Source organism: Chelmon rostratus, chromosome 23 (assembly GCF_017976325.1).
Source record: "Chelmon rostratus isolate fCheRos1 chromosome 23, fCheRos1.pri, whole genome shotgun sequence".
NCBI classification, from domain to species: Eukaryota; Metazoa; Chordata; class Actinopteri; order Chaetodontiformes; family Chaetodontidae; genus Chelmon; species Chelmon rostratus.
Genome location: NC_055680.1, coordinates 3,807,824 through 3,835,659, shown reverse-complemented (window position 1 = coordinate 3,835,659; position 27,836 = coordinate 3,807,824). Strand labels below are relative to the sequence as shown.

The window sequence follows — 27,836 nt, the reverse complement described above, 5'->3', positions numbered from 1 at the left end:
TTACAAAGGCTGCAGCACTTCAAATGTTGTTTAATGTTGGAAGGGCTATTTGGATGTTGAGACGGGTGTCATGGGTCTTACACCCTTGAAATTCATTCCCCGTGCAGATAACTCAAGTATAATGAAAACTGTGAAATTGAGGCTACTGTAAAACGTTTTCTCTTGCGTGCTATTGGCTAGTTTTTCTGGCCAAATAATATATTATAACACAGCCAAAAGATCTACCCATTACACCTAGAAGCTGTGAATAGCCGAGGTCATCCACCCGTCTCTCCAATGACTCACACATCAAATTTGCGGATCAGCAAAACTAAATATACGAGGTTTTCACAGTGTGGAAGACAAATGAAAGCATCATCTCAGAAATCTATATTTCACTTTAAAATCCTCTGAAAAGCCTGATTGTGGAGTGTAAATGTTAAGTCAGTGTGCTCTTCAAGATTGTGCTGTCAGAAGCTCCCTGGGGCTCCGTATCATAGAATCCCAACTCTTCCCGATGGCTCCTGAGAGATCATTATGGTAACCGTAGAGGTGCGGAGGTGGTGGTCTCTGGTGATGTCTGGGCGGCTGTAATTGGTCCCGTCTTGTGGATGGCTCTGAGCTGTTCAGCGGCACAGGCATTCATCACTGCTGGGACAGCGCAGCCAGACCAGGACACAGTTTCTGGCTGGGTGAAAATGATTACTCATAGTTTTAACCTGCCCGCTCTGGATCAGTCTCAGAAACTATAAGCTGAAAAACATACTCCAAGCTGCGTAAATGGCAATATTAAAACATTCATTCATTCTTATTCACATCACTGATCACTATATGTTATTCACCAAACAACAAGTCCTCAAGACCTCAAATTCTACAGTATCAAAAGCTGAACTAACAGTTCATGGCAACTTACAGATGATCAAGCAAGGTTTTTTTTGTTTGTTTGTTTGTTCTATTTATTACAGACCAAGTGAGTATTTCCTGACTACAAATATAAAAATGGTAAATGCACAAAACTATATTGTTAATTTTGTGAAATGAAATTGCCCCACCGGATAAATAGAAAAGAAGTAAAACATAAAAAGTTTGCGTCGGGTCACTCACCTGCATGATGTTCTGGGGTCGGTGTGACACGCATGCTAACCTGGCTGCTAGCAGTTTTTAAGATATTGGGGACTGGAGCCCCCGCAGTAAACATCCCCAGCGACACTGCAGCCGTGCCACATTTCAAAACGAGGTAGATAAGCTGTAATGTATGCTGCGGAACAAAGTGTTCATGGCCCAAATGAGCAAGGAAGTGAAAACTTTACCCAAAGAAATCTGTAATTCAAATGAAAGTATCCAACTCCAGACCGTACACAATGAGAGCCCGCTCCTCTGAGTGGGTCTGTGTATGTGTGCTGCATATTTATTCACTTCCTGTAATCTTTACTCCACTGAAAGAAAGCAAAACTTGCATGACTAATTTTTACAGTACATCTGGCGCAGCCCTGCCCGGTCTGTTGCCTACCCCAGTTATGCAGTCATCCAGTGGAATCTCAAATGTGCTGTTGACTTCTGCAGGAAACGCGCTGTTTGTCCTTTTGAGATTAACTCCATGCCGATAATGTCATATTTACTAAATGGTTCTTACAGCCGCGATTTCGGGACATCGCTCAGTCAGACAGCTAATGAATTTGTTGTATTGATTATAATGCCCGGGAGCCCCAGCTGGGAAATATGAAGTGTCAAGTACTCATTAATTCTAGAGAGAAGTTGGCAAACATCATTGACTCATTCCATTTCACAAAGTCCACATATAATTGACCTCGTGGCTCATTGCTTCCCAGAGTGCTAAAGTTAAAAGTTCTGCTTTTCAGCTGTGCATTTTATTTATTTTGTATTTATTGATGGTCCTATCTTTGCAGCAGGATCTGGCTCCTGTGTTAAAGGTTCTGCTGGATGTTCATTTTTATGCCTCCTTAAAGATAAAGGGTAATGTAGGAGTTTTGATGATGAGGAATGCCTGAAGCATTTCAAACCGTGTTTATTCATATGCACTTACATCAAAGGCCTCTTTGTGTTTTTCATAATATCACTTGGCATTTTCCCCACAACTCTGCAGAACAGAGGCCTGAGAGAGGAAAAGGGAGAAAGAGAGAGAAAATAATTGGCCTTTAAAGCGGATGGATATTTCCTTTTATGTTCTAATGTAAAGAGACCTTAATTGTGCTTGAGCGCCGAGATATCCCGAAACTCAGCTTTATCATCTCGCTGAGGATACACAAATTCTGCTTCCCTCATGAGAAAGTGCTGCTGTGTATATTCTCCTCTTCTCCCAGAAGAGTGCCTTATATTGACAGGCTCACGGAATAAATCTTTCCGAGCATCAAAAGTCAATTCCAGTGCTTCGGGCTCGATGCCACACAATCTATTCATGTAGAACTGTAAGCTACTTCCTTGAATCATGTAATCATCAAAACATATTCTTTGTGCCTGTGCACTGACAAACATTTTGTCGGGGGACATCTCTCAGGAGCATACCTCCCAGCATTCACACTGCTTGGCTTTAAAATACCAATTTTCCGTCTCCTGGTGGCTGTAATGTTTCCTGTCTGCTACCTACATCTGGTGCTACACACCTTTACAGTGGAGCAACAACAATCTCCACTCTATAGGCACTATATGTGATTCATAGGAACCCCAAACATCCACAAATGGATCAAAGATTTGCTCATTTAGCCTTCCACAACAGCAAGACTAAAGAGCCGTTTCATATTGAGCAAATTACTCAGAAAGCAGAGATAGTATTGTGTCCTGTACACAGTATCAATAAAATATCTAGAGGCAATTAATTCAGTGTGAGCTCACACTCTCCTTGTTTATCTGCACGTTTATAGCATGACTTTTCCCCCACAATTAAACTATTATTATAATTGTTTTTTTATCGCTTACAATTTTTCAATATTTTTTGACAAAAAAAAAGAAAAAAAAAAGAAGAAGAAGAACATCCAGATAGCAGAAGTTAAATATATCAAATATAATTTCCATTTTGACAATCTTACAATGTTTGTCAGTCTTAATAGGAAGTCTTTCCATCTCTTGAATCTCTTCGATGATTTCAAGCCAGTCACCTCCTGTAGGAGTGTCGGTCTGCAACCATTTGCAAGCGATTGCTTTTTTTGCTCCTGCAGTCAATATTTTCAGGAGGCATCTATCATGTCCTGTTATTCCTTCTGGCTGACCGCCCAAATAAAGTGACACCACATTTACTTTATCGCTATTATTTTTCTTTGGATTTGAGATTTTCACATTGTTGTGTTACAGCGGCGCACTAAGTAAAGCGATCCACGAATCTAACATTGATACAGAATGTACAAAGTTAAGTAAAAGATCAAAAAAAGGAAATAATGTGTTAAGTGCTGCTGAGTTTCTCATAAAGTGCAGCTACAGTGAATTTTGTTCTCTACTCCAAATTCCTTTTGTGCAACTCTGTGTAAGTGCAATTGAAATGTAATTCTGGAATAGTGAGATCAGGAGGTCACAGAAGACTGAACACATTGTATCTACTACTCTACGACAGTAATAGTTATGTGAAAAATGAACAAAATTAAAAAAGGGTAGAACTAGAATTGTGTAAATTGTGAATAAGTGTAGCTGTGCAGGTATCTGACTTAAGTGCTTTCTGGGCAAATGGCAAACAGTCGATATTAAGAATATTGTTGAATCAACTCACTCTCTTCTTAATATCGTTCAGATTGGGGATCGAGCCTGGGTTTGAGGCACATGTATCCATGCATCCATAATCCATGTCAAAGATGATGATACAGCATTGAGCGTCACTGCGATCACAGTTGTAAATTTTTGTAGCTCTGTCCAGCGAGGCTCCGTTTACAGTAGAGTATTTGTAATATTTATGGGCCGACCTTGTCATTTACAGTAAATCACATGCTTGCAGCAGCAGCAGCAACAAAGGGATTAATTAGACTTGCGGTTGCAGTGATGGGAGGTGGAATATATTAAAATAGAAAAAAGGGCTGTGGTATGTGTAAGCCTTTTTTCTGCTTCCTTGCCCTGACATTTAAATTTTTATTTGTTTTGTTGTTGAACTTGTTTATTCATTATCTTGCCATTGGGTCGTTTTACGTTAGCCTCCCAAAACCTGATATGTAAATTAATGTTGTGTTCTGTTCAGCGTCTAATCTTTAAAGAACTCTTAAAGGAAAGTGGTTATTGTTTGAATGTGTTTAATTCTCTGTATTTGTATTCACAGAGAATTATGTGTGTGTTTCGCAGGGGAGCTGTACATCGGTGGTGTGTTGAAGAACATGTACAGCAATCTGCCCAAGCTGATTGCGTCCCGGGACGGGTACCAGGGCTGTCTGGCCTCTGTGGACCTGAACGGGAGACTCCCCGACCTGATCGCAGATGCCCTCCACAGGGTGGGCCAGGTGGAACGAGGCTGCGATGGTGAGTGGTTGAGGCAGCTGTCCGTCACATGCGGAGTTTGACATACAACAACAGCCAAAGTCATGTGTGACTTTCCATGTAACAGTGCTTTGTTTGATGCTCAACATGTATTGCACTTAATTTTAATAGATTTTTTAGCTATATTCCCGTAATTACTAATGACATCCATCTCATGTTGAAAGGTGAGCATAAATAACAGTTATTTCTCAAGTGAATCAACTGGGGAAATGAAATGACATTGATTCCAAGTATATGAGTTATCATCTGGTCTATAATCCAGTCTTCATGACAATAATAACGTCAACTTTCCAGAGATTTCTCCTCAAGGATAGGCCAGTTTGAAGAGATGACAGATAATTATAAGGAGAGCAAGTCAGGAGCGGGTTTGGAATCCGTTTTTGTACAGTTTAATTTAAATCTGTCATTTAGAGATGGAGATGAAAACAGCGGCTAGTATTGGATTTGATAAACGTTTCAGGTATTAATGATATATGGTGTAAGTTGTTACTCAGAAAGGTGAAGGTTTTTCACGACACCTGGGTGCTCTGCTTTAACTAGCCTCTGTACCATTTTCTATGTGACTTTTTTCCCCTCCATGGCCTAATTACACACTAGACTGCCACTTGCACAGAGCTTTTGGTGAAGACACACCAGTACAGTAATTTGGTGCATTTTTATGTGGCTGTTATAACCTGATCTACACCAGTAACCCCGCCCAAATACTTCCAGCTCTGAGCAAACTTAATCCAAGCCCCTGTCCTCTGTATATCCTCTCTATTGCTCTATAAAACCTGCATGAGGGAGGTATCTCTCTCCTCTAATGTTATTGTCAGTCAGCTAATCTCAGTGACACCCCACCCTCATCGGCTTTTGCCTCATCAATCTTGCATTTGTTGCGTTTTTACCTCTGGTGTGAGCAGCTCGCCACTACGTCTCAGCCTGTGTGGCTCCAGTGTCGGGTAGTTAATTCTGAGTCTAACAGTGGATTTTGACTGTAGCGTTTCCCCTTCCGCACACCCAACCCTTTACCCGCCCCCCTCCCCGCCACCACGTCTCACTGGCGTGCTGAGTGTCGGAGAGCACCGACTTGATTTCCCCAAGGGCCACACTGGCCGACTCGATGCGGCACTGATCCAGGTTTTTTTTTTTTAACTTTATTTTTTTTCCCCCCTCAATCCCTAACGCTGCTACTTCTGCCAGCCAGCCATATTACCTGCCTACAGTTATACACCACAATTACTTTGCTCCAAACACAGATCAAAACTGCATTAAGCTATAATATTGACTCCCACAGGCACCTGGAATGGATGCTAATATTAGACGATGATGGGATGTGCCATGAGTAATACTGTAATTGACCAATTTTGGAAGGCTGGACCTTTTTGACAAATAATAGTATACCTAACCCTGAGGTTCTTACAAATCCACTTATGCCCTTGATGATATTACAGGAATACATCAAATACAATTTAGACAGATTATCTAATCTACTTTAATCAAATTCAGATGTCTTATTCCTGAGCAGGTGCCAGAGAAGAGAGCAAATCAGTTAAATTACAACTTCTAGATTTAATAAGTTTCTAGTCTTGATTTTAGATTCTGGATTCCCGGTTCCAAAAGCAATAGCAAGATAAATGAAGACGACTTTCGCAAAATGCACTGCTGTCCTGGGTATGGATCTCTGCCAGAGTCCTGACCAACGTGGTTCTGAGGTCATTGTTAGCTTGTGGACTGGGGATCCAGAGCGGTCAGAGGTGGCTGCTGGTCCCGTCTCTCTAGACCTGAGGCCAGACAAAGGGCAGAACATCGAACTTGTTCCTGTAGCTCTCTACTGACTCAGCGGATCACAACAACAAAGAACAAGACTTGGAAAAGGAAAGGAGACTGAGACCCAGAGAGCTGAAGTGCAGGTACATAAACAGTGTTGCTGACTCACTGCAGCTCAGGAGGGGAGGCACAAAGAAACAAGACCAAAAAAAATGTGAAAAAAACTATACAGCTAAAATAATGCATAGTAGCATTAGTATTCGCAAACATCGGAGCATGAATGTTGTAGCAGTTGAAGCAGCAGTAGCACAGTTTTAGGTAAAAAAAAAAAAAACTCAAAATAATTAGCAGATTTTGTCAGAAATGCCACTTGAAAAATTTAGAGCATCATTTAAAAAAGTTAAAAATGCCTCCTTCAAGCATTTTCTTCATCATGAACCAAGATGCTCAACTGAATCTGCCATTGAGCTCCCTGTCCTGCTCCATGCTGCTGATACGGCAGCAGATGTTTCCATCGTAGCCCAGCTGTTGCTCGTAGACGCAGGTGACAGCAGCGACGGAGTGAAGACGTGTGTCTACTCTGGGTTTTTCCACTTTATGTCAGGCTTATTGGCTCCCTATACTGTTCAGGATTTTCCTGAACATTTGGAGCAAACACAGCAGATGGAGTTTAACGCTCCAAAAACCCAGAGACACCTAATAACAGCTACTCAGGCTGCCATGCTAAAGGTAGTGTTTGGCTGATCAATAGTTGATGGAAGAGTGAGGAAGTGATAACATGGCCTGGTTATTAATTATAACAATATGCTTAATTAGCTCCTCAAGTGAACCTTTCATTAGTGAGCGATAAATGGGACAATTAGCCTGACTAGGAGCTGCTAACGCAACAAGCCGATGGAAAGGAAATGACATTGAATTGAAGTGGACATTTTGGAGGAGAACGTAAAAGCTCTCATAGATCAGCGATTTATTTATTTTTTATTATTTGTTTTCTGCGGGTGTTTGCCGGAGGGGAGTAGGGGGGTCTTGTGTAATTGGGCCATTTGTAAATGGCACAGTGAGATGTCTGTTTATCTATGCGGAAACAAATTAGTCTGGCACTGAACCATGGGTCTTTGGAAATGTTTGTGTTTAATTGAGATTTTAATGAGAATCCCCACCACCAACGACACGACAGCCACCGCACATACTTATTTTTAGAACAGTTCTCCTGCCTGAGACTTGATCTGCATCCTAATCTTATATCTATCATTCTGCTTTTTCCCCGTCTCATTTTGAGAACAAATCAGGTTTTGTTGGAAAGAAAACTAATGATGATCCTCTTTCCTTTTCATCAGTCGTATTAGCTTGTGATAATACAGAGACAACAAAAGCAACAATTGGTGAATTATTTTCCGTGTCATGTCTGTTCATATGACAGTGCCTGTGGGGTCTGTGGTACGTATAATCTGAAGGGGAAATATGAGTTTTCAGAGCAGCCTGTCATATACACCTATCTGAATAAGTGGCTGGAATTCCACTGAGAAATTACAACGGTGGAGTTTCTAATTGACAATTTAAATGCCTTCAGTCATCCATGGCAGTGGGAGGGAACAACAGGAGAGAGCATTCCCCCATCCCCCCAAAACACACACACACCCACACACACACACACACACACACACACACACACACACACACACACACACACACTCCCACACTGGAGAAGCGAAACTACTAATTTGCAATGCAGCTGTGTCCCTAGTCTGGTGATTACACCAGGTCTCAACCTTGAATAAATATCGAATTTGATTTGAAGGCATTACTAAGCACCATTAATCAAATCACTTGTAGTCTGAGGATGAGCAGCTTCTGTATTTGGTTGCAGTCGCCGGGTCTTTTAACATGAGTACACTAGTAAACGGTGCTCTGTCAGGTGCCCACGTGAACGCAGAAACAGGTTGTGCTTGTCATAATTCCTCTTGTGCATGCTGGTCAGTAAAACCCCTTACTGTAAGATATTCACTTCATTTGTTGAACTTGCACTGCTGAAGCACCATATGAGCTTCAGCTAAGTTTGAATAGAGATTTGTATTAAACAATGACTGTAGATGTTGTCCTCCGTCACTTACATTCAAAACATGTTACAGTAGGAAAGGATTGCATCAAAAAAACCCTGTTTCAGTGTCGATGTGGGCGCCTCTTGTTTTAAGACTCACATTAAAAGAGCATTGATTTATCAGCTTATGAAGTTCACAAAGCTAACCCTCACCAACCGCTCTTCACCAACCGCTCTTCACCACGCGGCTGCTGAAGGTGTAGATTCTCTCTGAGACTGACAGCACTATTATAAGAAACCTTTCAAATTAGAGAGCTTGAGTGAAGCTATCATATATTTCTAAATAGAGCTTTTGAAAGTATCCTCAGCTGTCATTGGCAAGGGAGGTGGACTGCCAGCAGAGCCGCCCGAGGGTTTTGTTTCTGGGTCAGACGGAAAACGCTTCACCAGACGCGCTGAACTGTGTCTTTGGTTTTGCCCTCAGGACCCAGTACCACCTGTACGGAGGAGTCCTGCTACCATCAGGGGGTGTGTCTCCAGCAGTGGGAGGGCTTCACTTGCGACTGCACCATGACGTCCTATGGAGGTTCATTTTGCAACGACCGTAAGTGAAAGGTTTTTTCGTGACTGCCGTGGTTTGAGTGTGTGCGGCTGGAGTGAGTGGTGCAGGTAGAGCTATGGGTAGGTGGATAGCTGGCGCTAGGACAGCTGTTGAGTTATAGCTTCACAGGCAACTTTGCATTCCTGCTGTTGAAAGAGCATCGCTTTTCCTTCTTCAAAGGTTTGAGGAGTCCATCATTGGTGAGTCCAGCTTTCTCCCAATGAAGTACTCATTTGCAGCACTTCAAGAGACCATTTGTGTGAATCTTCAGGTTCTCAATTACAGGGATAGTTTGGATACTTTACTCTTCCACTGCCTTAATTTATCATTGAAACTAATGAGACAGTTGCATTTTTACATACATAAATACCAAGCCTTGTGCAGCTTTAATAGCATCACATTAAAGCTTTGCACATCGTCCCTTAAACAGCAAATGCTTTTGTTCATCAGCCTGAAACCGAACATGTTGAATATCAAATCAGAGTATTAGTTGACAAGGCCTCATTACCTCAATTGGCAGGCCCAGTTACGCTCAACATTCACTCCTCTTCTGATGTTCTACCACTCACACGTTACTCATAGTAGGACGTCCTTGGAGTTCACTCAGAGATTGGCTCCTGGGCTCCCGAGGCACCGCTAACACATGCTGTGAGGAGAAACTGCGATTTACATCCCGTACCCCTGCCATGTGGTCACCTGCTGGGTGGCTGGCAGCAAGGGAGTTCAGGAAGGGGAGCATAGAAGAGGGGTGTGCGGGGGAGATAGATTCATTGCAAGTATGTTGTTTATTTTATTGGTTCGAAGTGTTTCTTTCCTAGATCGACAGTATGTATTTACTGTTATTCATCTTTCTCATAATGTGGAGAGAACTTTGGAAATTACCTCATAAAAAACAAAAATATTCTGACTTCTTGTCAGGAAGCTGTCACTTAAATGCACTGCAAAACGTGCTGCTGCAGGAAATCTGACTGTGAGGGGTGATCAGCTCGCTACTTTCTATTATGTCAAGAGGCAGTGGACGTAGCTCATGGTTTTGAAGTGTTCAGACACAACAGGTGAAACTGCACTCGGCACTGTCTCACCTCAGCAAAATGTATACGTTTATTCATCTCTAAAGACAAAGTAAACGTGTTCTGATGCGCATGCTTGCAGTGTTTGAAGCACATGTGTAGCTGAGCTCAGCTTGCTAACATTGAGCTTATGTACAATTAGCATTCAGCCCTCCTCGCAGGCTTGATTTAAACAGGGGCAGAGGCAGGGTGACAGGCTAATAGACTTGTTTGCACAAGTCGTAGTTTGCTTATTAAGTGGTGGGTGCTGAATTAAGCTGTATCACCCTCACCTTCTTTTATGCTTTTTTTTAAACCACCCTGTTTGTGGTGGAGTCTTTGATTGTTACGTGTTGTTGCCGTTATGATGGCTTGCCGTGTCAGCTAGACTGAATATGAATGGGCATGACAGTAAGAGGGTGATTAGTCAGGTGCTCCTTTGGCTCTTAGAAGACTCAAGAAAGGCGATAATAACTGCTCTGTCTGCATGACATACCGTGCCAAGATAAGCAGAAACATCCTTTGCTCGTTGAGAGAGGAGAGCAAATGATTCAGCAAGGAGAGGAGAGGAGTGCTGAATCCTGCGTTCGAGTCGTTGCCCGCGGGGAGCGTTAACAGCTGTACCGCGCTGGTCTCAGAGATGACAGGTAGAAGTGTATGGCAACAGGTGTGTTCTGTGGAAAGACCGAGGAGATGCGTGTCTGTTTTGTGAGAGAGTGTGCAGAGAGGAGGGGAGGACCTCACCAGCAGCCTGAACAAAGATATTGCATAACCACAGACAACAAAGCAGAATTTAAGTAGAGCCATCAGCCTGCACTACAGGCAGTCCTGTCAAGCAATCAGTTCTAAATTATTACATCTCCATGGAAATCTCAGACACATGGGTATCAGCACTAACACCGGCTTGTTATTCGTTTTGCTTCTGAACATGCAATGTTAGTACCATGGGTTCATTGGCTGCTGTTTAAAGCTCACTCCCCCCTTTAGATATAATGAGCATGTCTTCTTGCAACTCGTGCAGTGCTTTCTTGGTGAGAGGTTGCCATGCTACAGTATAACACATTGGCAGTGTCTGAGAGAGCAGCCAGCACTTCTGACTTATGGCACATTTGTGCAACATTGATTTTAGTGTCAATGTGACCACTTTCAAAATAAGACTGCAAAGAAAAATGTAGGTGCAAGTTTGATTAAACTAAAGATCTGGATCAGGGTCCAGTTAATGTGTGCATGCAGCACATCTTTGCCAAATGTGTCATATGACCGCATGTCAGCCTCTTTCACAGGGCGCATGCATTGTTATAGCTGTTTTCTATTGCAGCGCGCTCTTTTCTTCCTCACAGCAGCTGCACTTCTTCCGACCTGCCCTTCTGTCTTCATTTCTGCCGGCTTGGAATGTTGAAAAACACATTTCATCTCTGGACCTTGAGAGCCTGCCCTGACTTTAAACTTCTGGCTCCTTCCCTCCATTGTCGTCTCTTTCTTCTCGTTGCTTCTCGTTTCCGTACTTTTCGCCACACAAGCAGCGAGCAGCCTTCTATCCTTCAGCCTTTTCTGGGCTCGCCCAATAACACAATCAAGATTTTTATGAACATGCCAACCTTCAGGGAATTTTCCTTGAGCCTGCTCTGAAATCAAGGTAGGACTTATTATATTGGGTAGCATTTTTAATTTGTGTGTGCTCCAGGTCTGGAGATCTTGCATCTTTTTCATTTATTTCTATTTTGACAGTGTCCTGGACAGGGTTACACTCTCTTTTCCCTCCTGTAAAATAACTTTTCTCCGCCATGTGCCCTTAATTTGTCTTCTATGCATCTGAAAAGGACAGCTTTGAAAGGCTTTAAATCCTTTTCTGTGTCTGCATGCATTAATGGGAATGAGACTGATGATTAGCAGGTGTGTGGCTTGCATCCCTTTGTAGCTCTCTAAAGGATACAGATGCATGTCATCAAAAGAAGGGACAGAAATAGGGCCAGTAAAATGAATCAAAAAGAACCGGCCTGCCACGTGATGTCACACTTTACCTCTCTCAGCAGCCACACTGTGAGAAATACATACAAACAGTACACACACCGTCTCTGTAACCTGCCAGGCACACACTGATGGTCCACATGTACCGTGTGTACTCTCTCACACACACATGCATGAACGTCCCTTTTCATTGGGACAAAAGTGAAAATTATTTTAATATTGCTTTCACAGAAGAATGAAGAAGCTGAATATAGTGATTGCCACTGCTTTCCCCTCTCTGTGGGGAATAAGACATTTGCATAATTATTCTCCCAGCACTGCTCACTCTGCTGTGTGTGCATGGCCTTCCTTGGTGGCCGTGATAGACAAAGCACAGAGGTGGCCTTAGGTGCATATGAGGTGTATGTGTGTCCGTGTGTGTGCAAACAGCAAGATACCTCCGAAAAAGAAATTGTAGGCTCTAATTTCCTCAGTTTAAGTCGGGAGTTGTTTGTTTCCCTCTGAGTGGAAAGGTTGTCCAAATTATTGACAATGCAGTTGTTATTTACGCATGCAGACTCACGGTTGGATGGAGTTGATGTCACACACGGATAGAAAAGGTTTAATTGTGCAGCACTTTTCAACATCAATGTTTCATAGCTGATAAACTGAAGTAATTTGTCTCTATTGACTTAATACTACTTGTTGGACATCAGTCATGTTTGCAGCCTGCGATGTGGTGGAGATTAGCACACCTGGAATGAAAAATGATTAGTTCCATTTCTATTGCAACGGGACATTCGTTAAAAAATATTGAGGTTGCTGAATCCCAGACTGGTATAGTTGAATAGGAGGATGAGTCAGTTGGCCTTAAAGTGGCTGCTTACAAAAAAGTTACATCAGCTCTGGAGTTTTAGTGTCACATAATTTTCTAAATTCATTACACAGGCCTCTCTGCTCTGCCAAGAATAAAAGCTATTTAATGATCAAACCCACTTAATCTAATAACATATTGCATCTGGAAATCCTTGAATTTTTATAACATCTCCAAGCTTATTGTTGTGTCCGTCTCTTTGAAAAGTCCCACATTCGAGTGTCCAGAGGGGAGGACAAGAGACAAAAAGAAAGTGCAGCTCGCTGAGAAGCTCCGAGTGAAATGGGATTATCCCGGGTTTATCAGCTCTGGTTGATGGTGGCGATGAGGCCGTGCTCACAGCTGCCGCACTGATGTGGATTTCTTTCCGGCATTATTTAAAGCTCGCTTCCATGTTCTTTATCCCCCTCCCCTGTCTCATCAAAAATTCAGATGTTTGTTTTTTTGGCAGTATTGTCATTGTTTTATTCATTGTGAAAGAGGTTTTGCCTTTGGGCCATCCACTAATGTTTTTTCGGGTTTTTTGGGGTAACGGGTCTGATCGCTGAAGTTGTTTCTTGTAAATGGTAAATCGAAGCATTTTTGATTTGTTATTTGTTGAAATGTATGTTTAGAAAAAGAACTGGATGCTGCGAAAATGCATGTGTTAAAAAATATTTATGTTAATGCAGCCTGCAGTACAAGATGGGGTTTTTAAATTGAGCTGCATATTTTCTTACCTCCTAAATTCCCTGGTCCAGGAAACTATTTTTGAGAGCTCCCACACAGCCCTGGATTGAACCCAATTGCCTTGCTCTTCCCCCAATTCCCAAGTCATACTGGACCGCACTCTCCTTTTTTTTTTACTGGCATTGCTTATTTTTTAGCATCCACCTGACATGGCAGATAAGAAAAGACACCACTGAGGAATCCCAGCAATCTGATTTTCAGAAAGTTTATATTGGAAGTGATCACCATAGCGCAGGGCTGTAACAGCTGCCTTTCACCCGTGGATAAAGGGAAGCTACACACTGCTCACTCTTGCTGAATAAATCTGTCAAGTTTCTCTGTAGCAATGCCACCGTGCAGTGCGACGGTTCAAGCTGCAGTGGGTGGGTACGTATGTGTATCCGAATTCAATTCAGAGGCTCCAATCCCAGCGGAGAAGCTCCCATTTTGTTGAATTGTATTGTTTGTACCTCTTCGGTGACCCCCTCTGTCGGTCAGTTTGCTCTGATAGGCCGACCGCGCTGCACTCTGGAGAGACAGGCAGGGGAGGAGAATACAAGGAGCGCGGCTTGCAGGAAGGAGCAGGTACTTCTAGGTCTATTCACAAATCTACTGACTTTACCTTGGCAGCGCCATTCAAAACACAAGTACTCTTCAGCAGTATTTTGTATCAAATGTGCCCCTTTTCTGAAGCAGCCTCCTGTTTTCTGTTCTCATGAGCTGCACACACATCTCGGGCTGCAACGCTGAAAAGCCCATCACTTTAAATTGGAACTGTGCATTGTTGAACATACTGTACCTCTATGTTCATGCACACAGATGCATTCAAGGCACAACAAATAGAAAAAAAGCTGTCTTATACACACGTACGCACACAAACACCAGAGAGCATTTGTTATTCAGCAGCAGCCTGCGGTGATTGACTGGTCTATTTGTCTCTGCGCAGCGTATAAGTGGGCCACTTGGTATTCTGCCTTATTCATCTGGAACCAACTCAGACAGAGATGCTGTGTAAGTGCGTGCTGTACGAGGGCTTTGTTTCTCTCTCGCTCTCTCGTTCTCCGTTTATGTGAGCGAGAGAGCGACCCAGAGAAAACAAGGTGGAGCGGGACGGAGAGGGAGAAGCTGGGAGGAAAGGGCTGTGTATGCATGCATTCGCTGGGCGTTAGCACAACACGTGCATGTGTACAATGACTCCAGCTGCCGGTGCATAGTGCTGTCAGGCATACTAATTGAGTGCAGAGTGCCAGTGTGTTTGCAGCACTGCTGATTTCAATCTGCCTCCTTTCCCAATCCCTCGTCACTTTTTTTCCCCCTACTGTTCCCACACTCAAAAAAATACATCAACTAGTCATCAGTAACATCTAGCTTTGTACCGTGCATGTTAAAAAAATGCTAATGCGCCCTTAGTTCAGGACTTAATGGGCGGTTAATAGCTTTCACACCTTTGATATCTTGGAAACTTTGTGCTGGATAAAGAGGTGCATCTTTTGTCTCTTATATCGCTGTTAAGGTACATCTGTGAAAATAGAAACCTGACCTCTGTGTTTGAGTTTGCATTTACTGTAGCCCTTTGTTTCTCGAGTCCTTTATTTATGCCACGTGAGGACCATACCACTAAGAGAATTGATTTACTGAATAATTCTGAAAGACTAAGAGCAGCTCGCTAAGTGTTGCACTTCTTGCTTTTGCTAGCCTACTGTTAATTCTGACAAGCTTTATAGGTTTCAGTGGGCATTGGTCACGCCTAGCCTCTCTTGCAAACTCTCCTCACCAAACTTTAATGAAACCTGATTACTGAAACGCATTCACTCTCCTCCTCTTCACCGACTCCACAGGTGATCATTTGCTTTGTACTTCGCTTGAAATGCAGAAAAAGAAAAAAAAAATCAAACAAACAGATGGCCACTGGCCTCCAAAGCAAAATAGCCTCGTGAATCCAGCCTCACTGTGTGTAATGCACTCGGTTTAGGCTTAGCATTGATTGTGAGGCCGCTTGTTGTGATGAAGGTCACACTGGCTTCAACATGGACTCAGTACTCAACACAGCGTGGATCAGGACAGACTTAAGGGGAGGCTTTAGCCCTCTCAGATTCTCATCACCACCTGAAATCACTCAGCCCAAACTCAGGAGGAATGAGTAACCCTAACCCTCTGATCCAATAAGGGAAATCAACTGTTTTCACCCACGAAGCCGTCTGAGAGAAAAACAAGCGTGGTTGCGCATAAAAGCCAACTCTTGGATTGTCTCTGACTAGCTTTTTTGGCTCACAGTCTCTATAACTCCACTCTCATTTTTGTTGATTGTCACTCCTCCCACCCCTCCTGCAGCTCCCAACTCCTCTCTGCGTTGTTTGCAAGCCGGCCCCAAAGAGCTGCTGTCCAGACCTAGCAATTAACCGCCACCTCATTAGGCCAGAGACGCAGTGTGAAGCCTGAATAATTACTTGGCTTGCGTTTTTTCATGCCCATAAACACACACACAGAGAGACACACACACACACACGCAAGGACCCTCTACTTCTCAGTTGTGGGCTGCTCCAGAAAAAAGATGGAGAGAGACCGGGGAGGTTGCAGCTATCTTCCCATTTGCAGACGCTGCGAGTGGAAGCATGGACAGAGAAATGAGAGGGCGGATGGAAGGAGAGAGTGCGAGTGAGGAATGAAATAGTGTTTGGGCATGCAAAGGCAATTTTGGCTCCCCCAAAAGCGGGCAGTGCTAAGCCCATTGGACTTTAGAAGTCACCATGTCAAGAGCTTGAAGGGGATTGGTTGGGGATGCATGGCCATATTCTCTGGGCTGTGGTGCTGAGGGCGGTAGGTGAAAGTAATAGCTTGGCTCAGCATAATACGGCTTTGGTGGAAATAGCTCGATTCACTGGCAGTAATTAAAATTTTCAATCAGGCTGTGTGTGGAGTACATACGCAGTAGATGGTAAAACAAGGTGAAGCTGTCTCACCCACGTAGTTCCATTTACATTATCTGTCCAACTCTGAGTCCAGTCCCACTCTCATGTTTTCAAACCTCACAATGCTGCAAGTCCTTTAACTTGAGGTTTCAGTGAACATTTTGTTCCTCATCCTTTTTCCCCAGAGCGTCTATTTGTTTATGAGCCTGCTAGCTTTGGCAGGTAAGCCACAAATCTGCTTGTTTCTTTGGGTAAAATTCACCAGCAGAAACTTTCTTCTGGTCCTGGTGAGTTTTTGTGTTTGGAACCAGCGCCTTTGCCTGTTTTTAATTAAAGATCAGATGAGCTTTTAAACCACAATATGCATTAAATGACAATTAAAGGTGCTTTGTAATTGCTTCGAGACTACTCCAGCCACTTGCAAACATTATCAAAAGCCCTCCACTGTTGGCTGCAATAAGAACAAAAGCGATGGGAGGGACATTTGTCTGTGTGTGTCTGTCTGGACTTGGGAAAGAGGATCAAAATATAAAAAAGGGTGAAAAGCAAGGGAAAGCAATTATTTCTCACAGGCGCACAGTTCACACATTTCATATTAGTCAATTCCTTTGTTGACGCTTTGTAAATAGCAGCGACGCTCATCTGACTAGTGTCAATATTCTGGACCTGATTGAATTCAGTGGTGCAAATGTGCTCAAATACCATACACACCTTCTGCAATCATATTGACATAAACATGTGGGGGAGATGTCCGTGGTGTGTGACGTGCCTGTGTGTGTGTGTGTGTGTGTGTGTGTGTGTGTGTGTGTGTGTGTGTGTGTGGCTACATTTTGAAAGCTCGTTGTTAGCCTGACGCCAGTGATAGTCACAAGCAGGTGCTAAAAGGCTTTCCACCATCTCATTTATTTTCCATTTCCACTCATTTTTTTGACTTTTCCTGACTCACAGTCAAATGAGATGGATATGTTAATCTATTAAAAGAGCTTTACCTGTTTTTTTTTTTTCTCATGCCATTCATTGTCCTCAACTGTAATTATATAGAAATGCAGACTTTTCCACATTGTTATAAACATCCATGTTATAAGGTTATAAGGCGTTTATCTCCTCTGCAGTCACTCACAGGAATATGGAACGTGTAATGACCAGTTTTTGATAGCCCAGTACGACTGCAGCGTGTCTTGGATTGCACATTAGGACTAACTGTGCAGTCGCCACAGTCAGCGCTATGCCTTTCCCCCCTTTTTGTTGCCACAGTACTTGGAGACAGGAGAAGAGGCTCCTCTTTAAAAGAAGATGTCAGCTTTGCTCTAATGAGTGACAGCTGCAGTAGAAGCAGGAGCAGAGTTTATCACTGATGGTGCTGACCACCTGAAATAATAGCCGGTGCTTTAGTGATGACTGCACTCCCAGAATACATTAGATATTGGATAATGCTGTCCACACATAGGATTTGGTGGGAGGAAGTACTGCTCTGTCAGACAGGCTAATTCCCTCATGTTCTCTCTCTCTCTCTCTCTCTCTCTCTCGTACACAAACACACAAGAAACTGCGAGAATGTCAATGTTTCCTCAGGGCATCAGCAGGGAGAGAGACCTTTACTCAAGTTGACGTGGTAGATCATCAGGACTGACACGTACACACATGCGCGCACACACGAGCACGCATACAAACGCACGTCTTGCTTGTATTTATCCCTGTGGGGGTTGAGCTGTCGATAAGTTGAGCTGACAGCCTCCTCTTCACCTTGTCTTCCCTCTCCATCCTGTCCTCCTCCTCAACTCCTCCGCCTCCCCTGCCCTTTGTCTCCCGTGCAGCCCCCGTTTTCCACTGCTGCTCCCTGTGGGCTGAGGGAATCCCATGTCACCGGTAACGGGGCTTAAGCATTTAAAGCGTGAGAAATTTAAACATTAGTACTATGATGTTAAATTCGTTTTGGTCTTTCAAGTCTGTTCCAGCCAGACTTTCAGTTAGTCTTTAAGACAAGGCAACAAGTGTGCAGAAACCTTCTTTCTTAAAAGATCCTTCAGATTTCATTGAAAATTGTCTGTCTCACACCAGTGATATGTTTTTGTCCTTCTTTCAAATGCCTCGCTGTTTTTCCTTGTCTCCCTGTATTTTTGGATCCATGGTATTTTTATCGCCAAATCAATGCTGCAGTGAGAACACATGCTAACATACTAAACATAGCTCCATAACAAAAGTCTGATTAGATCAGAGATGTGGATAAAAGAACAGATGATTTCTAGCTGGATAACTCAGCAGTGTTTTACACAGCCCCTCTGTTTTACATGCTTCATTTTACGCATCATTGCCACATTGTTAGAGATGCTCATGATGATAAAGTTTTGGAAATCAACATTTATGAATCAGAAAAGACAAAGTAATCAACTTTGCTGTGGAGTTTGGAGGCAACGAAATTTCTTCCAATGTCTTTGCCTCCAATTTTGGAAAACTAGCATCGGTTGAGCTTCTTGTTGAAACCAACAATCCAATCTTTTGGGCAAGTTCAACAACTCTGACGGCATCCTTGAGCGAGGATCCTCTATTCGCACGTCCCCGGAAATAACAATTGATTATGTGTTAGCTGGAAGCTTCAAATGAAAGCATGCACTTCATCTGAAGCCAATATTATAGTCGTCAGACATTCTTTTTCCTCTCCACAGTACCTCTTTAAAAACGGGAAAGGAGAAATCAATGGCATGAATGAATCCTGTAATGGAGTAATAGAAATACTCTTCATGGGCTCTGGCAGGACTTAAACGGTTGCACATAAATCTGACTGAAAGGACTCTTTCACAGAGAATTACATAAAGTCATGCAAACTGGAACATATAAGATGTTGTTTATGACTCATGTTGTCATAAACAACGTTTTCTGTGCAAATTCCCAATTGTTTATAACTGTCTATGTAATGAAATGTGTACTTCATGTTAAATGGAGCACTAAAGAAATGGCTGCATGTTACATGTGGCTGTGGTAATTTTCTTACTCAGGTGGTCCGCAGAGTTCACGTCCTTGTCACTTTTCTTGTGTAAGTGTGTCTGTTTGAATGTAAGAAGTGGATGTAAGGCTTGTATTTGTGCTTATATTCATAGATCGAGAGCATTAGTTTAGTGCACACTGGCTCCCTTCCGGACATCGGTTGTTGTATTTTGTATTCTGTTGGACTGAAACTACCCTCACACATCCTCCCCTCCGTCCCCAGACCAGTAATGGAATTCTCCAAGCTGAAACACAGCGGCCATTTTCAAGTGGACCTGAATATGGTGGCTAGTGAGGTGATAAATGAAGGCGGCCGGTGATAAATCAGGAATATCCTTTGCACTCCTTCCCTAAAGAATTAATATACACTGAGGTGCAACTCACTGCATAGATTCAAGCTGTGACATTTTCATTTTTTCTTTCCTCTCGCTTATCCCCAAATGCCTTTAGTTAAAGCCCTGCGTGGATTTTTCTATCATCGTTATTATGATTTGAGAGGATTTGATATCGAGTCTCACAAGAAGTATAGTCTTTCTTTTATTCACTGCTTTGGCAGATCTGCATTATAAAGCCTAAACATCAGTGTATGTACTCCACTGTTTGCTTTTGATTGAGGCCTTTTGACTCACAGCATTTGGCTTAATGAAGATATATGGATGATATGTGTCCCTGTGTGGGCTGGATGCAGTCGCTATACTGGGATGAGTTGTGTTGAGAGTCTCTCGACGCCATCGCTTCATTTCAGCGTCTTTGATTTCTGCACTCCGACGGATGACATGGGAATGGGCCAAGTACCGATGAGAGCAACCGAGAGAAAGTGTGCAGAGGATGAGCCGCAGAGAGAGGCGGCACTCTTTTCAAAGCCCCCTTTCCTTAGCTGTCGAGGGAAAGTTTGACTTTCACGGTGGAATATATAAACAAGTCAGCCTTCTTTTTTCCTTTTAAAACAACTCCCATCACTGTCTGACACAAGTGAAGGTTTGTATTTTATTTTGAAAGTTCAGTGGCTTATAGGCAGTGCCTCTGACTGTGTGAGGCACCATTGATTGTATGTGATGCTCTCTGAAGGAATCGAGATCAAAAATGTTCCCATACAGATGCCTCATATCAAACATTGATGCTTTCATTTTCCCTTTACTGTACCTCTCTTTGGTCATTCTTCCCACTTCTCTTTTTTTTGCCATATGAGACACTATAAAAGTACAAAGCATGAATATTAATTTAGTGACACCCGCAACACAAGTCATTTTTAGAAACCATTTAAGTCCTTTTAGACATACAGATATGTATAATGTTGCCAAAGCTGGAGGTAGTGCTTGATCTTCATAGAACAGTGAAAAATAATGGTGTAGACCTTGGGAATGGACACTGGATTTGCATCCCATCAGAACTGATTTCTTTCTCTTTTGTTATTGAGGCACATGGCAGGTGTGTGGTTAAATCATATTTGACCTGATGTGATCTCATTGTGCTTTGCATGTTGTCTACACACATGACTATGTTGTGCTGTCATGCACATTGTCTCCTCCCTGCTTTTTACCACCACTTCCCTGCTTTTGGGTACAGGAGCTGTATCTTTATAGCTGCTACCAGCTCACTGCTGGCCATAAGGAGATTATATGCAGGCTAAAATGTATACGCTGCAAAACTCCTTACAGAAAATCCTAGATGGCATGACATACAAAAGAACTACTGCTATCGTGGCTTGCTTGTCCAGCTACTTTCCATTTTCATTCACATTCACAGTCTTGTTAAGGTTGAAGCCCTGAAGAGGCAGAACCTTATTCTGAAATTAGTATTTCTTTTTTATCTGCTGCATCGGCTCAAATTGCCATGAGCTGGAATGACCTAGAAAAATTGAAACTTGGCCCAGTAACTGGAAATGATGTGCAAGTGCCTTATTAGAAACATGGGCGCAGTCAGCCAGATGGTGGCGCTGCAGCCAAGGCCTTAAAAATGTAATTTTGGAAAGGCCCCACCCACAACACTGTAAATCCGATTGACTTGGAAGTGGAAATGTTTGTCCAGCTCATTGTACTCTATAAAAAAGCCTCTTAGACCATAGAAGTCCACCATGATGGATTTTCAGCCATTTCAAAAACAGTAATGTGAATACAACTTGTTGGATTTTGACTGTATCAACACCCAGAATAGATATATAGCATCACATGCCTGAGATACACATTTCTGTCATAAATGAGCAAGATCGGTGGAAAACGTGGCTGCCATCAATCAGTAAACTTTGCAGGACCCAGGTCTGAGCACGAAAATGGCCATAACTCATAAACAAATTGACCAAGCATCATAAATCCGGGTACGTATCTTACCTACCAAAGCATTTTGAGCCCAACCTATAGGGAGCACCACAAATAGCAAAAAGGTGGATTCAAAACCCTGTAAATGTTTGAAATCGAATTGAATTTCACCAGCTTAGGTGTGCATAATTTGGGCGCAAGTATTAACCAAAATCTGAAGTGCAATATCGATTGGTGCGTCATTTATCACATTTGCTGGTAACTCAAGATGCCTTTGACCTGATCTTGATTAAACCCACATCTTGCAATCTCCTGAACATACACACCGAGCTTTGCCCCCCTTTGAAGGAGGGACAAACAGCAGAACTTTAAATGTGCAATTATTGAAATGCTGCAGACTTTGCGATGATGAAATAAGTGTGTGATTGCTCTCGCTCCCTGTTTCAATAGAATAAGCTGAAGTGATGTTTGTGAAGCCAGAAACCCTCTCGTTGCTGCCTGCAGATTTAATTTTCACTCACCGATCTGCTTCCATCTGCTGAACGATAAAGGGCTTGAACCTGGAATCGTCAATTGAGGCTGCATTTTTGTTTTTTTAGTTAGTTTGTTGTCTGTGCTCTGTTTCCTGTTCATGTTTCTGTCACTTTTTCCACCACTGGGAATGTTTGTGTGCAGATTAAATAATTGAGCAGGAAGTAGTATAACAAATTCTCTACCAGCTCACATTTGAAGACTTTGCCGTCTTATCCAGATCAAATATTCCATTTGCTTGGTGTTTAAAATGAAAACCTCCACGTCTCCTGATCTCTGCCTCTGTTTTATCAGAATGATTTGGAAGTCACTGCAGAATGTTGGATCCTCTGTCAACACACATACACACAGAGACACACACAAGTCTAGCCCACTGTGCATCTGAAGAGGGCCAGGGATCGATTGAGGCCAGGCATATGAGCATAACAAAGCAGACAAGTGTCCTTGAGCAGAGCAGAAACCACATTAATAACCCCCAGTGATGACGGCCCACTTCTCCCTGAATGCAGCCATTCTGACGAGTTGAGAATGCGCCTCTGTAATGCTGATAATACATGCGTTCCAGCAAATTTGTTTTCTGGCACTCATCAGAGAATCAAGAAGAATTTTAATCGTGTTTGGGATGTCTAGGAAGATGCAGCTGGAGCACCCGACCTGTCTCTATGAATCATCATGTTTCTGAATACACAGCTCCGCATTCTCTCTGCTTGACAGATCACTCACAACAGATGTATTGTATCCATCTTGTGTATTCCAGCTGTGCTTTCTTGTCTGAAAGTTGGCTAAAAGTGAGCCGGAACCTCTTCCCCGCTCCCTCTTCTCCCACCCAGTGCTTGGCACCTCTTCTATTATTCATGGCGAGGCTGTTCTTTGTAAATAGAGTAGCTTAGGCCGCCCAGTCAGCTGGTGTGTATCGGAAGCGACCATGGGCGGGCCTGACAAAACATCCCCACTGTCAGAGCTTTTAAAAGCACAGGTAGGAGGGAAATTAGCACAAGAATGACACAGTGAAACAAAAAGCTGTTTCAGCAATAAGGCTACATCCCCATCACACGCACGCAACGCACAAGCAGGAGCCTTAGCCAACCCACGCTGTACGAACAAGATCGGAGAGCTAATTTTTACCCCCTACCCCTTCAAACGGGAGAAAATGTGCTTACAGCAGCAAGGCTGTTGAATGATTTATTTGGATTGCGCTTGTCCATGTGTGTGGTGCTTTTGTTATCCCAATTCATTTAATTTCACTTGAGATTAGCCACACAATTTATCGGTGCTTTAAAATTCAGGTGAGTTGTGAGGATGTTTTTGTTCTGAAGATGAAGTTGGGTACAAGTACATGATGATGGGACTTCTTTTTAGGTTATTCATCACATATTAAAATATTGCTTTTCCATTTTATCTGGCACAACGGAGATTGTGCTCGAGAGCATCGGTGGTTCTCTCACCATGCCCGCCACCGTCGTCATCGCTAGCCTTCCTCTCCCCTCACAACAATTAGACGGCCGCCTCTGATCTGGAAAGCCATCGAGCGAGGCTGCTCTTCACCTCCCATTCCATGAATGAACAGGTTTGAGAATAAGTGCCCAGCTACCTTGAGGGGAAATGAATTGGAAATTACATGCAGCTCTGGGATTAGCCTGAGGGCCGTTTAAATTTCATTGAAATGCTGTGAAAGAAGAAAGAGAAGAGTTTAAATTGAGGGAGGGGCTCTACCTCTCTCACTCTCTCCCTCTGTTCCTCTCTTTCAACCGACACAGACCACCTAAACTCCCTATAGTTCCTACAATTAAATTCAGCAGTCCTAATTCCTATTGTCACCTCACCACTCTCCACCAATAGCACTCACTTAGTCTTCCTTTCCCTTCACCATGTCTCTCTTTTTATTTTATATCAATTGGGCATTGGTGTAAATGTTATGCTACCTATGCAGCTAGTGCCCCCCATTACTAAGGGACCTGGGTTGCAGCATAGTAACTGCTCACATTCGGCCCCTCTCGTGAAACAGAAGGTCGTGCACCATATATTTAGAGATGCATGGGAAAAATGTATTTAAAAAAACAGTTGGATTAACAGTAATTTAGCTAAAATGTTGCCCGTCATACTGGGGAGTGATGGTTGGCACTTTCACCCTCTGCTCTTAGTAACACTAAGTTGCTTTGGGAGCATTAAAGTTTTATTTTTCTGTGTATCCTTTATGGAAAATCATAAAATACTGCTGTTACTCAATGAGAAATATGCCTCTGCTTTCCCTCAATGATTTTCTGTTTTATGGTGAGCTTGACTTTCCAATAGATGTTTTACAGACTTCTAAATTGGCCTATCTCCACTGCTTGCCACATATGGAGCATGCATGAGTAGTCTGCATACAGGCATTAAGTGTGTTTCGATCTAAAAGCCCATCAGTGTGACTCTCCCCAGTGTGCAAATATGCATACGAGCTCACGTCCATGCCCTCCCTTTGCGCGCGCGCACACACACACACATACACACAGGCTAATAAATATTGCCTCCCTATTTTGTGTCACTCCACTCCCGGGAGAGAGGCCCGTATCGACAGGCAGCACAGCTTTGCTTGATCAATAGTTTCTTTCTCTCTCTTCCTCTGTCTCTCGTCCTCCCCTCGTCTCACACATATCTCAGCTCTCTGTTCTGCCTCTGATCTTCTCCCTGAATTACTTCTCATCTTGAAGCACATAGCCAGAAACCACAAACGCCATGATCAATCTAATTCGGTTTCATTTTCGGTAAATTACCCAGTATCCCGCATGTTGGAAGGCAGGCGAGGGGTGTCTTCTGCATTTGATTGTATATCGCTGAAATTTTCAACGACAAGGTGCCCAGTGCCTGACCCCTGATTTGCACAGCCAGCCACCGTCAGCAACAGTATAATGTGCTGTTGGGAAAAGGCCAAAGGGTCACATGAAACCATTTAAGTCCGGCTAGATTGAATACAGCTGCGCTGCTCTGTTGCTTGCACTCGTATGAATAGTGTTTAAAACCTGAAGCCCTTTAGTTGAACACACTTGCATGCACACATGCATAAACTGGCATTAGATGGTTCTCTTGCCTTCATATATATTCAAAAGCAATGTGTTTGTCTTATCTCATGATTCAAAAAGCCCCCAGTATTGAAAAGCATCCATGATTCACTAGCATCCATAATAGCAGCTGAATCAACTCATTTTTTACAGTCATCCCTAATGATTATTTAACTGCTACTTCTACAGCTGCTAATAAAAATGCCTAAAATAATTGTTAAATGTTTCTCATATGAGTCGTCAACACAATATCAGTAAAGTTAATCTGCTTTAAAATTCCTCCACTATAAAATGTTCCTTTTATTAAGTGAAAAGAGATTAGAATTTTATTTGTCCTTCTCTTTGAAACCCCAGATTTGCTAGCCTTCCAGCCACACAGTGCGGTGATCCATTCTACAATGAAGACATAATGTAAGAAAACATTCATCCTATCAGAGGTGGACGCAAGTAATTGGCCAATAAATGACTTTTAATTAAAGGCTAGCAGTGGCAAAATGATTTAGTGGCCTGATTTTCGATACAGTACATGAGGAAAGGAGGAATGAGGGAGGGAGGTGGAGAAACAATGATGCAGACGAAGAGGTGCAGGCCTGCAAGTCCCCCCTGAGGGCCCAGCCAAGCTTAATGCAAACACATGGCAGCAGTGCACAGCAGAGGAGTCTCTGGCTTTGAAGCAAGAAATCTGGTCATTTTGGGAGCTAAAACAGCGGGAATGTTGTCTCCTCCCATCCGTTTTTACCTTTTGAAGTCACAGCACATGGGGAATTGTCTGGATTGGTTTAAAATTTGTTAGTTGCGTGATTTGCAAGTTAGACTGCATTTGCATTAGCTCAGAATCAAGATCCGCGGACGGGGCAGGCTCATGACTCTGCCTGTGTGTGTTTTTTGGAGATAACTCCTAATATGCAGTGTAGTGGATGAAAGAAAGGGCCGCGAAAGGTAAAAGGAAGAAGAGACAAAATGGAAAGAACAGAAGAAATTTGCGACAACGTATAGCTTCAGTATCTCGCACCCCACCCACACTCATCATTGGTGGCATTTGGGGCTGTCAAGGACTGAAAACGGGAGGGAAAAAATCCTAACTTTTGATGCCTGGCCTAGCTGCAGTGATAAAATATTGAAGCAGTTTTCAGCTCACAGTGCAGTCACCGCTCTTCAGATATTCTGCTTCAAGATAAAAGGCTGACCCCCCCTACTGCTGCTATACTTCACCTCACCCGTTCTCATCAGTTACTCTCCCTTTGTCTTGTTCTGTCTGTCTCTCGCCCACCTTGTCTCATAGTTGTGCTTGTCGTGGCGCACATTTTTCCCTGTGCGTCTGTGTTTTTAACGGCACGGGAGTGAAAGTGAGAGTATGTGTGATTGTGTGAGTGACACCATAATAAGCTAAGGCGGTGCTGTTGGCCGTCAAATAGATGGTTTTCAAGTGCGTACATGTGCTCATTGATGGCGCGGTTCGCACTGAGCGCTTAAGTGCATCTTGGCCGATCTGAGCACACATGTGGTTAGCTCTGCGGTTCCACCCCAGACACTCAGCTGACACACTGAGCCACATTCAGAGCTGTTGTATGAACTGTAATTAAAAATCAGTCTCTGAGCACAGTCAAGGGTCGCCCAGTCAACTGTGTGTATAGCATGACACGGCTTGCACAAACAGTCGGGCAGCGTGATCTAGCCTACTGCCAGCAATTTTGTGTTTTAATGAAGGGCTTTGGATCTAAAGCCCACTCTCAGACATGCTTTTTACTTTGTATATGCTGGCAATTAAACATGTGAGCATCTCTTTGGGTAATAACAAGATGCAGTGTCCTGGAAACTACAACAACCCAGCAGCAGTAGGTGAGTTGGCGTTTCCATGTGGCCATTTTATATCAACCAGAAATTGAATGTACCGAAAATGTGCTATATTTTGTATCGTTATCCGGATACAAAGTGACCTTTATTGGGATATGAGAATTTGCTAATATTGCACAGCCCTACTTCTGTCTGTGGGCAAGACTGTGTGTATCATTCCTGCAAAAAACACGTGTTCATATATGAAAGAGTTGCCATATCCCACCACTGGAACCAGCCTTCTCTACTCCCCTCATAGCCATTCATGTCTGTGCCTCTCGTCCTGTCTGACTCTCAGTGTCTCTCTCCCTCTACCCCCCCTCCTCCCATATGGCAATGATTCATCACAGTACTGTAAACACATGGAGACAAGCCAGTGAGTAGCGTATGGTAACTACAGCTGACAATAAAGAGGACTAAAGAGAAAAGATCCTTCCAAGGTCGATGCCTGGCTTGTGTTGAACTTGTTTCCATGGTCAGAAGTAAAGAAGGACCAATGTTGGAATTTTGAGGCCAATGCCGGACATGATGGCTTCACCCCTTTTCTGTGCTTCAGCTAATATCAGCAGATGTATCGTCCAGACTGATGCATTAGTGAGACTCTTGTCAGGTGTGAGGAGGACCACAGTGATGCTCCATAGACCTGCACCATCCAGCATATGTCATTAATAGTCATGATGATCTTTCTAAATAAATAAGCAAATAAAGTTTCAGATCAGATTTCTATGTGTTAAAACTGAACATTCCTTACATAGTCTCCATTGTTAAAAGGGTTGCTGCAACCACTCGATGTCTGCCGTTCTCTCTGGATACCACTTTTTATTCTGTTGCCAAGCAGCCTCTATCATCCTCACCCCTCATCAGATGGTTGGAGGT

At 43.0% G+C, this 27,836-nt stretch overlaps 1 protein-coding gene across 1 annotated transcript in view; it reads left to right on the top strand.

Annotated features, from left to right (window-relative positions):
- The window catches only part of nrxn2b (neurexin 2b), a 550,653-nt gene that overhangs the window by 280,419 nt on the left and 242,398 nt on the right, over window positions 1-27,836 (top strand). Inside the window, exons 16-17 of the mRNA XM_041964490.1 lie at window positions 4,255-4,428; window positions 8,718-8,837. Coding sequence (XP_041820424.1) covers window positions 4,255-4,428; window positions 8,718-8,837 — 294 coding nt within the window. The remainder of the gene's footprint in view (window positions 1-4,254; window positions 4,429-8,717; window positions 8,838-27,836) is intronic.